Source organism: Vombatus ursinus, unplaced genomic scaffold (assembly GCF_900497805.2).
Source record: "Vombatus ursinus unplaced genomic scaffold, bare-nosed wombat genome assembly UNPS02014830.1, whole genome shotgun sequence".
Taxonomy (NCBI): domain Eukaryota; kingdom Metazoa; phylum Chordata; class Mammalia; order Diprotodontia; family Vombatidae; genus Vombatus; species Vombatus ursinus.
Genome location: NW_020954608.1, coordinates 11,760,215 through 11,773,355, shown reverse-complemented (window position 1 = coordinate 11,773,355; position 13,141 = coordinate 11,760,215). Strand labels below are relative to the sequence as shown.

The 13,141-nt window shown below is 34.3% G+C and overlaps 1 protein-coding gene across 4 annotated transcripts in view; it reads left to right on the top strand.

Annotated features, from left to right (window-relative positions):
- The window catches only part of KMT2E (lysine methyltransferase 2E), an 89,438-nt gene that overhangs the window by 61,599 nt on the left and 14,698 nt on the right, over positions 1-13,141 (top strand). For 3 of the 4 annotated variants that reach the window (XM_027838505.1, XM_027838503.1, XM_027838507.1), the window contains 2 exons: positions 2,432-2,696; positions 3,900-3,998. In XM_027838505.1, coding sequence (XP_027694306.1) covers positions 2,432-2,696; positions 3,900-3,998 — 364 coding nt within the window. The remainder of the gene's footprint in view (positions 1-2,431; positions 2,697-3,899; positions 3,999-13,141) is intronic. The other variant, XM_027838504.1, reaches the window with a different exon arrangement.

The window sequence follows — 13,141 nt, the reverse complement described above, 5'->3', positions numbered from 1 at the left end:
TTTAAAAGATATGCCTGATTTTTTTTTTAAGCTTTGATCTTTTCTGCACTGATATTTATTGTTCCTCCTAGGTCATTAAGTTTATTTCTCAGGAACAGCTTCCCTTATGTGGGTCGAAGGAAGAACCCCGAGAACAAAGCACTTAAAAATTTTTTTTAATCTATTATAGTTTAAGGATTAATTTTATAATAGTCTTTGCAGTAGTTTTCTTGGTGAAGAAGGGTTTTGCTGTCATTTTAAATTTTGAATTCGTGGCCAGAGCAAAATCTTGAATAATAAACTTTTTCCCAAAATGCTTGTACTGTACTTTTGATTTGCTGTTTTACTTAATGCTTCTAATAAACAATTTTATAGAATACTATTGAGCTTTTAGTTTATGGGGAAAATAAATCCTGAAGATAGTAATCAAGTGATTGGTATCAGATTTAAACCAGATGGCTTTGTCTGTAAACCAAGGTTGGCAGCCAGTGCTGTGCTAGGCCATTTGGTGGCATGATTCTGAGACTAACAGAAATCACATGTGCCAGGAGCTGCTTTCAAAATTGTAGCTGTTCCCACCAAATCCAGGACTAGGACTAGGACTAAGACTAGGTAGCTGAAAAAGATGAGAAATGCAGAGCTAAGTAGCACAGACACTTAATATTTTCGTTATTGTTCATGCCTCGGTGACAAAATCCTGCTTTCCATGCATGGCACACAGGCAGTTTATTTTAAGTTCAGCCCCACATGTTAAAATGGAGGCTGAAATCCTCCAGTGAACAGTAACACAAGGTGGTACAGTTTACCTAGCTTGTCGCAGAAGTAGGTTTTTTTGTTAAGTGTTCCCTGTTTCTCTCAGTACTCCCTCTTCTCTCCCTTGGTGGTGATGAGTGATGGTGGCATGTCTGGTTGACATGCTCTCACTCCGTTGCCCCTGTCCAACAGGGCTGGGGCCTACATGGATGGCTCTTCCCAAGCTGGCTACTGAGTACCTGAGCTGACCTCAGGAAGCAGGAGCCAGACATGCCACCATAACTCATAAAAGTCTTCAGTACTGCTGCTACCACCAGAGAATGGGCTAATGAAGAAATAGTGAAAGAAGCTAGAACACTCATCCCTGCAAAAAAAAAAAAAAAAAAAAAAAAAAAAAACCCCCCCCCGGAAAAAAAAAAAAAAAAAAAAAAAAAAGAGTCCCTAGGTGGTGGGGCAGATCTGCAGCAAGTTCTTGAAAGCCTTGGTGTACATCTTTTTCGCAAGGCTCAACGGGTGAGGGGACTGCTGTCCTCTAGTTGGGGTAGGGGTGGGGCCGTCCTTTTCTTCAATATCCATTTATTAAACACTTGGCCATGTGCAAAGAACTGCACTAGAGAAAATACAAAGATAATTAAGATATAATTCTTCTTAAAGAACGTAACAGGGTGGAGAGGGAGGTATGATACATAAACATGAAAAAACTATATAATAAACATACAATAGTTATAGTGCAGAAGAGAACATAAAAGCATTATAAAAGTACAAAGTCATAATAAGTACCTTTACATTTGTTTCATAGTGGCTTTTCATGAAACACATTCTTGAACCTTAGGAGATTTTATTAGAACTTTAAATAAACCTCTATTAATATACGAAACTTTTAATCAGCATTGTTCTTTTTCACCTATTTTGTAATGCTTGTTTGAGCTCAGTTTTAGGAGTAATTGTGATTTTGGGCTTAATGTTTGAACTTTAAGGCATTTCCTCACCTTTACCAATTTAGAATTTGGCTGTTTCTTTTTTTCTTTTTAAAGGCCAACTTGTGTTTCTTGCATCTACATTTGTTGATAGTTTAATTATGCACTAGTGTGACATCTAGTGGTAATAGGGTTAGTTTTTGAAAAGTGTTGCTCTAAGGTCAGGAAGATTATTTTGAATGTTTCTGTTACATTTGGAGAAGATCTAGGTTCAGATGCCAGCTCTTGTTACTAAACTTGTCACCTTAAATTAGTCACTTACTATCTTTTGGCCTTTGTTGTTTTACCTCTTGAAAAAGGAGATCAACCAAGGTTATCACTAAAATCTTTTAGGAATAAGTCTTATGATCATGTGCCTGTTATGGGAAACTAATTGGGAGAGAAAAACCATCCCTCCTAGAACATGTAAGTGCAGAGTATATGCCCATTTAAAAGACTGAATCTAATTTTACTATTCAGAGTTATGAATAAGTTTATAATATTTATGCATTTGTGATGTATTTGGTCACATCCCCAATTTGGTGTTCAGTCTTTGATGAAAAACTCAATTCTTAATTAGATTTTGGTTACTCCTATAAAATATGATTTAACTGTCTGTAATTAATATAAGATGAATTTATGAAATCATAACTCCAGACATTTTAAAATCAATTAAATTGATGTTTTTGTAATCACATTTATTAATAAATAGTAACTATATATTTCTTCTGCCCTACCCCCAGCAAGTATAAGGTGGATTGTGCATGCCTTAAAGAAAATCCTGAATGTCCAGTTTTAAAACGGTGTTCTGAACCAACGGAAAACATCAATAGTGGTTATGAAACCAGAAGGAAAAAAGGAAAAAAAGAGAAGGACATTTCAAAAGAAAAAGAAACACAAAATCAGAATATTACTTTGGATTGTGAAAGTACCACCAACAAAATGAGGAGCCCAGATAATAAACAAAGAAAACTTTCTCCACTGAGACTATCTATATCAAATAATCAGGTACTGAAATATACACAATGCAAATATTAACTTTCAGAGAATATAATGAATTTTTATAAAACAAAGGGAAGGATTTTTATTAATATTCCATTATTTTTAAAATTCTGCATGTACAGTAACATTGTTTTTAAATACTCTTATTTTTAAAATAGTTCCATTGTCTTAGTTAAGGTACAGATTCTACCAAAATTTTGTACCTGCAGTGGCATCATTAAAGAAGGGTTATTGAGAGTTTATTTCATTCTTGGATATTACTACTTTGGTAAAACAGGTTTATACTTTTTGATAGGTTTCCTTTTCTCTTGAATGTAGGCTTTTCCATGATGTTCAGACTGGCTTCATTAAAGAAACTAGGCAAAAATCAGAATCTTCATGATGTATTTTCCCTGATTTCTTTGATTCTGTGATAAATGTTCAAATCTTTATAGCATTCAGCAGTGAACTTCTTTTCTGTTTCTTTGATAAAAATACAATTAAATAACCTTGTTTTTAGAAGAGTAAAAATCAATCAAGAGCCAATAAGATTTTTGAGACATCTTAGTGTTTATTTTTCAAATTTAATGCTGTTCTTATTTTTGGTGGTGGTGGTGGTGGTTTGTGTGTTTTAGATCATTTTGTCAGTAAGAAATAGAATTTTGTAGGCACCACAAAAATGAAAACGATAGGTGAGGGTTCTTGGTTTTTTTTTTTAAATCAATTTCAGATATCTTTATCTTTTCTCTGTAGCTGATGGTAATTATCCTGGAAAGTAATATCATCTCAGGTTGTGAATCAACAACTATTTGACTGCCTAGTATGTGCAAGGCACTGTTAAGCAATGTGGCTATGGGCAAGTGTATTGTTACACAATTTTGGGATGAATGCAATTATATAGCATAAGATTATGTTTATGTCTTCACTGTGAAAACAACCTCTCAAAAAATTTTGAGGGTTCTTCACTGATGAGAATTTTGTGAGGTTTAATTACAAAAGAAAACTCTTGGATACTTGGATTTGAGCAGCTTCTTGAATCAGGAGATATTTAGTTTCACAAATAGGTCTAAATAGGTTGTAGTTTTTAAATTGTTGCAGCAGGTTAACTGGTTGTTTACTTTTGATATAGTGGTTTAAGGACATTTAAGCACCTCTATGCAGTGAGTAGATTTCCCTAGTTTATAGATGGACTAGTGGAGCTTCTGTAAAGCAGTCATTTCCATCTTTCAGGAGCCAGATTTTATTGATGATATAGAAGAAAAAACTGCTATTAGCAATGAAGTAGAAATGGAATCAGAGGAGCAGATTGCAGAAAGGAAAAGGAAGATGGTAAGTTGGGAAGCAAGTAGCTGCTTAATGCTGTTGCTAGGGCTTAGTGACAGCTGCTCTTCCCATGCTGATTGTTGCTCCCTTTCCATGGGCTTTAGAATGAGTATATAAAGTCAGTTCCCCAAGTGTGCTTGAACTTCAAATTTGGGGCTTGCTATGCCATTGAGAGCATTCTCATTTGGCTTTACCATTAACCATCCAAGCAATTTCTTGCTAACATGCTTTTTTTTGTTCAGTATATACACACACACACACACACACACACACATTTATATACATATATATATTTTTACTGTGTGCGCAGCAGTAGAAGATACACTTTTGGCATTTAAGAAAGTTTATACCTACATTATACAAACAAAAGTTTTAATAAATTTAATTTATAATTATTCACAATGTCTTATTCTTTCTCTTTATGACTTAATTTTGAAGAAGTGGAATTCAAAGAATTAAAGGTTATGTAACTAGTACTTAAGCAATGAATATTTCTTATGCAAATAGGAAACCCAGTTTTTTATAGTTAAATTTAGTAGTCTCATTTTCTTATGTGACAGTCCTAAAATAAGATCTCTAATTTTATATATAGTACAAGTTGGTTGAAATATTGTACAAAAATAGGTGCAGAGTTAAGGAAAGACAGATTGCTTATTTTCAGCTATCTCTACCCCATAGGTCTAAGGGAGATATTTTCCCTACATTTTATAAATTATTTAGTATAAAATAGTACTTAATTAGGCCAAGGAATAAAAAGTGGAAGGATGTTACACTGCACAAGATTTTAAAGACTTCACTAAAGCAACAAATGTTTGTCGACATAACCTGCTTTACTTTTTCTTTCCCTTTTTCCAAACTCCTCTCTCTTTTTTTTCCAGTGAATTTTTTTTTTTGCCTGTGCTCATTAAAATACACAGGGTTTCATGAAGTATTCAGGGATTCCTTGAAAGTATGTCATTGCAGACATAAATTCATTTGTCTCTTTTCTACTACATCACTTCTGATAACCTAGCTTTCTTAGGATATGAAAAGCAGTGTAGAAAGGTGTCACAGGAACTTCAAAATCACTGTTCTACTCAGTTAGGTTTATGGACGAATGAAGTAGAAGAAATCATTGGGAGATGGAAGTACAAATAAATAGAAGGATTGTAGCTATAAAGAAAATCTTTATTTAGCCTATTATTATTTCCTTTTGTCACCAGCCTTGTTTTCCTCAAAGCACTGATGGTGACTTAACTTGTTGTCTTTCACTGATAGGCTACAGGAGATCATAAATACAACTTGGAAAATAAGTGGAACCACAGGTTCTCTTTATAATTACACAATATTTTTATCTAGATCAGATTTCAAAGCTTCAAAAGCTATTTTTAACACAGAAAACTCTTATTAGTAATGAAAATTTTGTTCAAAATATTTAAAGTGGCAAACTTGGGGTATGTTCTCAGGCCCCCAAAGTAAGAAAAGCATACCCTTCCTGACATAGCTAATTCAGTTCAGATGAGCCCTAGAGAAAATGTTTTTGCAGAATAACCAAACATGCAAGATAGATCTAGGTATGGGAATATTGTTGAAATTTGAAAGAAGAACTAAGTTCAGGAGAAATTGGAACTGGAAAGAGAAGGAGTCCTAAGGGAAACTTACTTAACAAGGTGATTTATGCCTCTTAAGTTTTTTTAATAACATGCTGTTAATGAAGCTGTGGGTATGGAGTTGGGTAGGTTGGTGAAAAAATTGATTGTTTTGCCTTGTCATTTGCTACTCATGATTATGCTATTAAGCCTTTGATATGGGTTTAAAATTTTTTTCCTCAGAACTAAATGGGCACCTTTTTTTTGAGACCCATTCTTCACTTTAACATAGTGCCCTTTCTTGGGAGGATGGGAATTATAAAACTTTGTTTCAAGTGAAACCTCTATCTCCTTAACCTGTCATATCCCCGCTTCTTTTACCTTCTCAGGAAATAATGGAGTGTTATTCTTTTTAATCAGGCAGCTAGGTGTCAACGGTGGATAGATTGCTGGGCCTGGAATCAGGAAGACCTAAGTTCAGATGTGACCTCAGACATTTACTAGCTTTATGACCCTGGGCACATATGTCACTTAACCTTTGTCTGCTCTTGTTTCCTCCACCCTAAGATGAGGATAATGCTAGCACATACCTCCCAGATTGTTGTGAGGATCAAATGAGATAACAATTGTTTTTTTGTTTGTTTGTTTGGAGGGTGAGGCAGTTAGGGTTAAGTGACTTGCCTAGGGTCACACAGCTAGTAAGTGTCCAGTGTCTGTTCTGAGAGGCTGGATTTGAGCTCCGTCCTCCTGATTCCAGGCCCAGGTGCTCTATCCACTGTGCCACCTAGCTGCCCCATGAAATAATAATTATAATGTGCTGAGCACAATGCCTGGCACATAGTAAGCACTATATAAATGTTAGTTATAATAATAATACTGTTATTGTTTTAAATATGTATATTATCTGAGGTTTTTTAAAAGTTTGAGTGTATTCAAGTATGCAGGGTCTCTAAGATACCAAAGTAACTGGCATATTTTAAAGAGCTATTATTATGAAAGTATCTTAGAATCTCTAAGATACCAAAGTAATTGGCATATTTTAAAGAGCTATTATTATGAAAGATTGGAACAAGGTAAATGACTGTAAATTTTTTTCCCAGTTTATGCTTTATATCACATAGCATTGATCAAAACAATCAAGCTGGAGGGAACTGAAGAAGAACTAAACTGGGAGATAATAATGAGGGAGTGCTTCAGCTTGACCAAATTTTGTACTGATTTCAACTTGTATTTCTGACACTTGATAATAATAGGTCTTTTAAAACTATACAGAAAATTGGTTAGCTACTTTTATTCCATAGCCCTCAAAGGAAAGGATCAAAGATGCTCTGAATTGAAAGATGGGTCTGAATTGGGGGAAAAAAAAATTTTTTTTTGTTTCCTCTGCCCTTACTGCCTCTTTTCCCAATCAAAGCTTTGGGTCATATGTCAACTGCTTCCTAAGGATTTTTTATATCCCCAATTCAGTAACCCTAAAATATTCTAGTAACCCTTTCCTGACATATACTTGTCCAGATTCATAAAATTCAATTAATCGATCTACATACACTTGTGGAAGTGCCCCTTTTTTGCTGGGGAGTTTGTTACAGGGGAATAGGGCTTGGAAGGAAAAAGGAGACTGAGAAAGACTGATTTAATGAATATTTATTTTATTTCTTATGTATATTGTGCCCTGGGAGGTGAAAGGAAGACTTTAGTACAATCCCTAACTTTAAGAAGTTTATGATTTTATTGGTAACTGTAATAAGGCAGAAAGTGATATGTCATAAAAGTTGTACAAACAATATAGGTCCCCAAATCGTTTCTAGCTGATGTGATGAGACTTGATGGAGGAGGTAGCACTTGAATTGGGACCCGAATAGCAGGATTTTTATATGTATAAGGAAGAACCTAGGAAAGGCAGTCCAAGTTGACTGGAACAAAAGTGTTGGTAGAACAGTCTCAGGTGTCATGTTAGGACTAGATTGTAAAGGGCCTTAAATGGATGGCTAAGAACTATTAGGATGAACTATTTATTAGGATATTTCTACTTGGTCTGGATTTCTCCCCCATAGATTGTTTTGCTTTGTTTTTTGTTTTCTATTCTTGTCCATTGCTTTCCCTTCTAAAAAAAATCCTTACCTGTATTCAGAAGCAAGATTGTAGCAGAGCTGTTTAGGAATAAAGAGAAGGATGGAATTTATGGCTTCACTGATTGACCCAATAGAGTATCAGTTTCTTAAGAGCAGAGACTACTACTCCCCTACCCCTTTTCCCAACACAGTGCCTTACAGGCAGGCACTTAATTGTATTGCAGGCAAAATTTTTTGTTTATCAAGCTAGATAGACATCTTGAACAACCAATTAGAATTGGCTATTGATTTAGGCAGTTGTGAGTGTTTGATGAGAGTGAGTGAGCATTGATCATTCTAACTGGCAACAATAAGTTCAAGAGATCTTTCAAATAAGAAAATCAGGTCATCTGTGAACTTAGATGAAGAAAAAAAATCTTTATTTCAGCATAAATATATATATATGTATATGTATATATATATTTTTCTATGTTTGTTTTTGTTTGTAATTCAGAGTTAACCCCTGCTCTAAGACTACAGTATGTTAAGAGTAAGTATCCTAAGAGTAAGTATCCATTTTGGCACCACAGCAGTGGTTCAGCATGTAAAGAGGCAGAAAATTTTATAGATGAATTTTTCATGACATTGAGCCTCCAAAGCTTTCACATAGGCTGAAATTGTCATATAAGATGGATCCAGTGAATAAATCTGATGTCTCAGCCCATTATATTATTTTGAAATACACTATGAAATCTAGAGGAGTAAAGATGGATGACCATGGGATCACTGGCATCTTTTCAGTGACCAAGCAACTTCTTCCCTGAGCTCTTCATAGCTCCAATTTCAGGTTAATTGGATATACAAGTGTGAAAGGGCCTATCTGGTGTGTCAAGAAGGGTATTGTGAAGATTCCTTTTGAATAACCTGGTATGGATATAAGGGTTTCCCAACTGTTATACTGAAGAGTTTTGGAGTTGATCCCAGTAATTCCTACAAGAAGGAATTTGGGAGTTTTTTGAAGTAGTGATACAGCATTTATTATATAACAGTAATCAAGTTTGCTTTTAAAGAATTCTTCCTACACGATATGTTTACTTTGTCCTCTGAAACTGAGTAAGATGAAGTTATTTTGTCAATGGTTGGTAAAATATAATTTTAATCTTTTGCAGAAAAGTTTATTTTCTCCTAAATACTCAACTTACTGTCATTTATTTTATGGATTATCTGTAGCAAATTTTAATCCATTTGATTTACATTATCTATTCATTAGAACTAGATTTGGAATTAGTGACATGGGTTCCCATCCTGACCTTTGCTTTAATGTTTGGCAAGTATCTCCAATATCTCTCTGTACCTCAGTTTTCCTATCTGTAAAACAAGGGAATTAGAATAGATGGTTCATGATTCTGTATTCTTTCTACTATACATAAATGTGTTTAAAATATTTAAGAACTTTAACAGCCTACACAAAGAGTAATTATGGAGGTAAATTTGCTGCTAAGAATTTGTTACATACTAGGTCAAATACAAATAAACTTAATTATCTGTTGTTCTGATTCCCATTTCATTTGACTGTTTGATTTTCCACAGGTCTGGTTTGAAATTTCTTCCTTGGGTAAAAATATTACAAAATAACTCATAAGACAAGATATTAGCATCATTTTTAAAATTAAATACCTACAAAGGAACAGAATATTCACCAGTATGATAGAATAATAGAAAATTCTCAAAAGTAGCCACACTCAACCTACCTTCTAGTCTGTTCTTTGGCTTCCAGTTTAGCATTTATAGTGAATTTCTAATTAGTAAGATGCATATGGTAGATGTATTAACACTCTAGATTCTTCAGGGCAGGGACAGAGCAAAGCAGACTTTGGCCTTAATCTTTTAGGAAGCAACCTAGTATGAGGAGTTAGATTGATAAGGCCATATGCATAGGCCCCTTTCTTAAACTTGGATTATACTACTCCTGAGTAGTCCCCATATTTATTCCTAATCTTTGCCCAGCCCCACACTCGCCCATACAAAAAAAAAACCATTTTATAAACTGTAATAAATAGCATACAAAAGACAACATGGCATACTAAGTACAGAGCTGGAGACCAGGAATACCCAGTACCATTCCTTGCTTCTGAACACCTACTTATTGTGTGGCCCTCAGCAAATCTCTTAATCTCTTGGTGCTTTGGGTAATTCTCTAAGAGGATGAGTTGCAGAAAAAATGCCAGTAAAAGTTGGTAAAGGAGTTTTCCTTATCTGGGAGTTTCTTTTACTTGTGTGAGCACCTACATAGGCACTTAGCAACTGTCAAACCCAGCCCAGACATTTTAAGTTAAAATAGTGCTCTAGTGGAAAGAGGGGATGAGGAGACCTTGGAAAGGTCACTTTCTCTTTCTGCACTTAAATTTGTCTCATCCATAATAGGAGAATAAACAGTTCTATGATTCTAAGTTGACATTTTTCTTAGTATGATGTTTATAATTAGAAATTTGGATAAGGAATTGATTCTCATACCATCTTTTACTTATTTTGGGGGTGGGGGTAAAGAAATTAGCAAAGCCTTGTTTAAAATACAAGTGAAATGTCTTCCTTCAGTTATATAGGAAGTTGTAATACTTGGTATTTGGGTATTGATGTCTAAAAGAAAGACTATCAGATTTTAGTAACCTAGTCTTTGTGTGAATTATCTACAAATTTAATCCTTTTGGAAAAATGCCAGTATCCAGAATCATAGCACTTGCAACTATTACCTACATAAAATGGGCTCACTTAGTTTTACATGTATAAGAATCTCACTAACTGTTGATATGATTCAGTCCTTCCTCCCCCCTCTCAATCTCAGTCTCAAAATTAAACTTAATTCAATTAAGTATTAAAGCATCTACTACCTGCTAGGTACTAGGATAAAAAGGCTAATATGATACCTTGCTTACAGTATAATGTAAAATAAAATTTTAAAAAATAAGTGTAATAATTCAGTCATTCAAGGGAGTGTGAAATCCAGGGCAATGAAAAATTCAAGGAGGCATATTTGAATTGGGCTTTAGATTGAATGGCAGGGGAGGTGGAATGTGGTATGAGAAAGGCATGGAAACAAGATAACTGTATTTACCAAATGAAGTGAATTCTTATGGCTTTGGAGCTATAAAAAGACGTCTTCACGTCAAAGTTTACAACTCACATACACTTTCTCACTATACATTTCTTGTTCTGGTTTTTCCATAAACCCTCTATAAAGAATTTCCCCAGAGGAATACTAAAGGCTTTCCGCTGGCTCTCTTTAGAATTTCAATACTAGTGCAATTTTAAACTGCCAATCTATTCTCCTTCACTATACATGATCAAGCTCACCTTCCCCCCCCCCCGATTATACATATTCTTAATATTTTTTCAACCCCTTCTTGCATTCAAGTCATTTTTAGTAATTATAGTATAGCATGCTTGCATCTATTATGAATGTCTGCACAGATGAAGCAATAGGGTAATTAGGTCACCTGTAATTTTGAGGTATTTAATTAGCTAGTCTTGAAATTAGGAAAGCCTGAACTATAATTTTGCCTCAGACACTTAGTAGCCCTGTGACCCTGGGCAAGTCACTTGACCTCTCTCAGCCTCGGTTTCTTCATCCATTAAAAAGGGGATAACACCTGTCTTCCTGGCTTGTGAAGATCAAGTGAGACAATACATAAAAAGCACTTGACAAATCTTAAATATTTATATATACAAAACTATGTGTGTGTATAAATTATATATAGAGTCTTATTAGTGTTATTGATTCTTGTGATGGTCTGTGATTTGTAGTCACAATAGCATGCTAACTCATAATCTCTTAAGCAATTAAATGTGAATATAACATTTTAAAATGTTTATTAAAGTTAACCTACTTGAAAGTAGTTTAATATTCTTCAGAGGAGAAACAAGAAAACTTATGTGTAGGCTAAAACATTTTCATTATTTTGTTTAGATACCAGTCTTTGTTTTACTATCTGGTGATAGTAATATGTCTTATGGTATAAAACAAATAGAAATTTTGATTACAGTAGGGATGAAACCAAAGAAAACAACTGCTCACAGTTGGTTGCCTCAACATTATATGAACCATTTAGCTGTCAACTTTTTTCCATATAGCCATTGTTTATCAAGTAAGAAGGAAGAAGATAATGGCAGTTTCATTTATCGTTTCTTTTTAATACAAAATGTTCTTTACTTTTAATATTCAGGTCATGGCATTTCACTTGTATTTCTGATATTTAAGTGTACAACGTGAGTGATTATGTGATTGTTCCATGATAAATTGAATTACTGCTTTAAATTATTTATAATTATCAGTCCCTTAAAATTGACCATGTATGTTGAAATTTATCCTTAACTAAAGGGATTTTGAAGTATGCAGAAGTGTCACCCAAATTATATAATATTTAAAGTACTCTTATAGCTTGATCCCCCTAATTCTGACATAGTACTCTAGTAGATATGCTCTTTAACATTCCTAGCACAAGCAGTATGTCATTTTATGTGACAACATTACTGAGGTAAGCCCTATATATCACAGATCAAGATAAGTCTAACCTCTCACATTCTTTGTACATAGGTTACAGAGAATGGTTTTCACTTCTTGCTAGTTGTTTAGCCTAGTCTAACAGGCTTCAATAGCATCCTAAAGTAGGAAAAAAAATCCTATTAGAGCAAACTTCTCGTTTTTGTAATGTTTAATTAAATAGATTAGATCCTTCAAAGCATATTAACAGTTGAATTAAATTTGCTGATAAATTTAGTCCTTTAGTTGGCTTGTGCCTGCTCAAAGTTATGATGATATTAAAGTCACATAGACTTCCCTTTGTTTACAATAAGATGGGTGATAATTTTTTATAGTAGAAAAATCAAAGACTCCTTGATTGCATGGTATAAGAAAAATGTGTATAGTTAAAATGGATAGAGGTACTTTGGAATATTCTAAGCAGGGCTCAATCTGCTTTACCTTTAGAATCACTCTTACTTTGGAACTGGAAGTGACCTTAAACTACTTTTGAGGTAACTTGCCTGAGCTTCTAGAGGTAGTAAATAGGAGGAGGGAAAACTCAGGTGTTTTGACTCTGAGCCCAGTGCATTTTCTCTGCTTTCTTTTAATCATATCCAGGAAGCATTCTCAACTGTGAAGTTTTCCCCTTCCCCTGTGTCTGCCCCCCACCCCCACCTTCAGTTATCAGAGAGGGACATGAAATGGGAACAAGAGGCTTGGGTTCTAAAAATAACTGTATTTATATTGCACAGTGCTGTGAGGTATATAATAATGCAAGTATTGTCACCAGTCAGTTACAGGTGGAGCTCATAGATTGTGACTTGTCTGTGGTCATGTAGCTTGTAAATGGTAGTGGTGGGATTTGTTCCCAAACTTGGGTACAAAGTTTGTACCCAAGGTCTGATGGGTCCTATGTCCAGCATTCTTTTGAGACAGCTGATTTATAAATTTATAAGACTATCTTATAAATTTATATACATAAATTTATAAGAAATAATTTTAAAAGTTAAA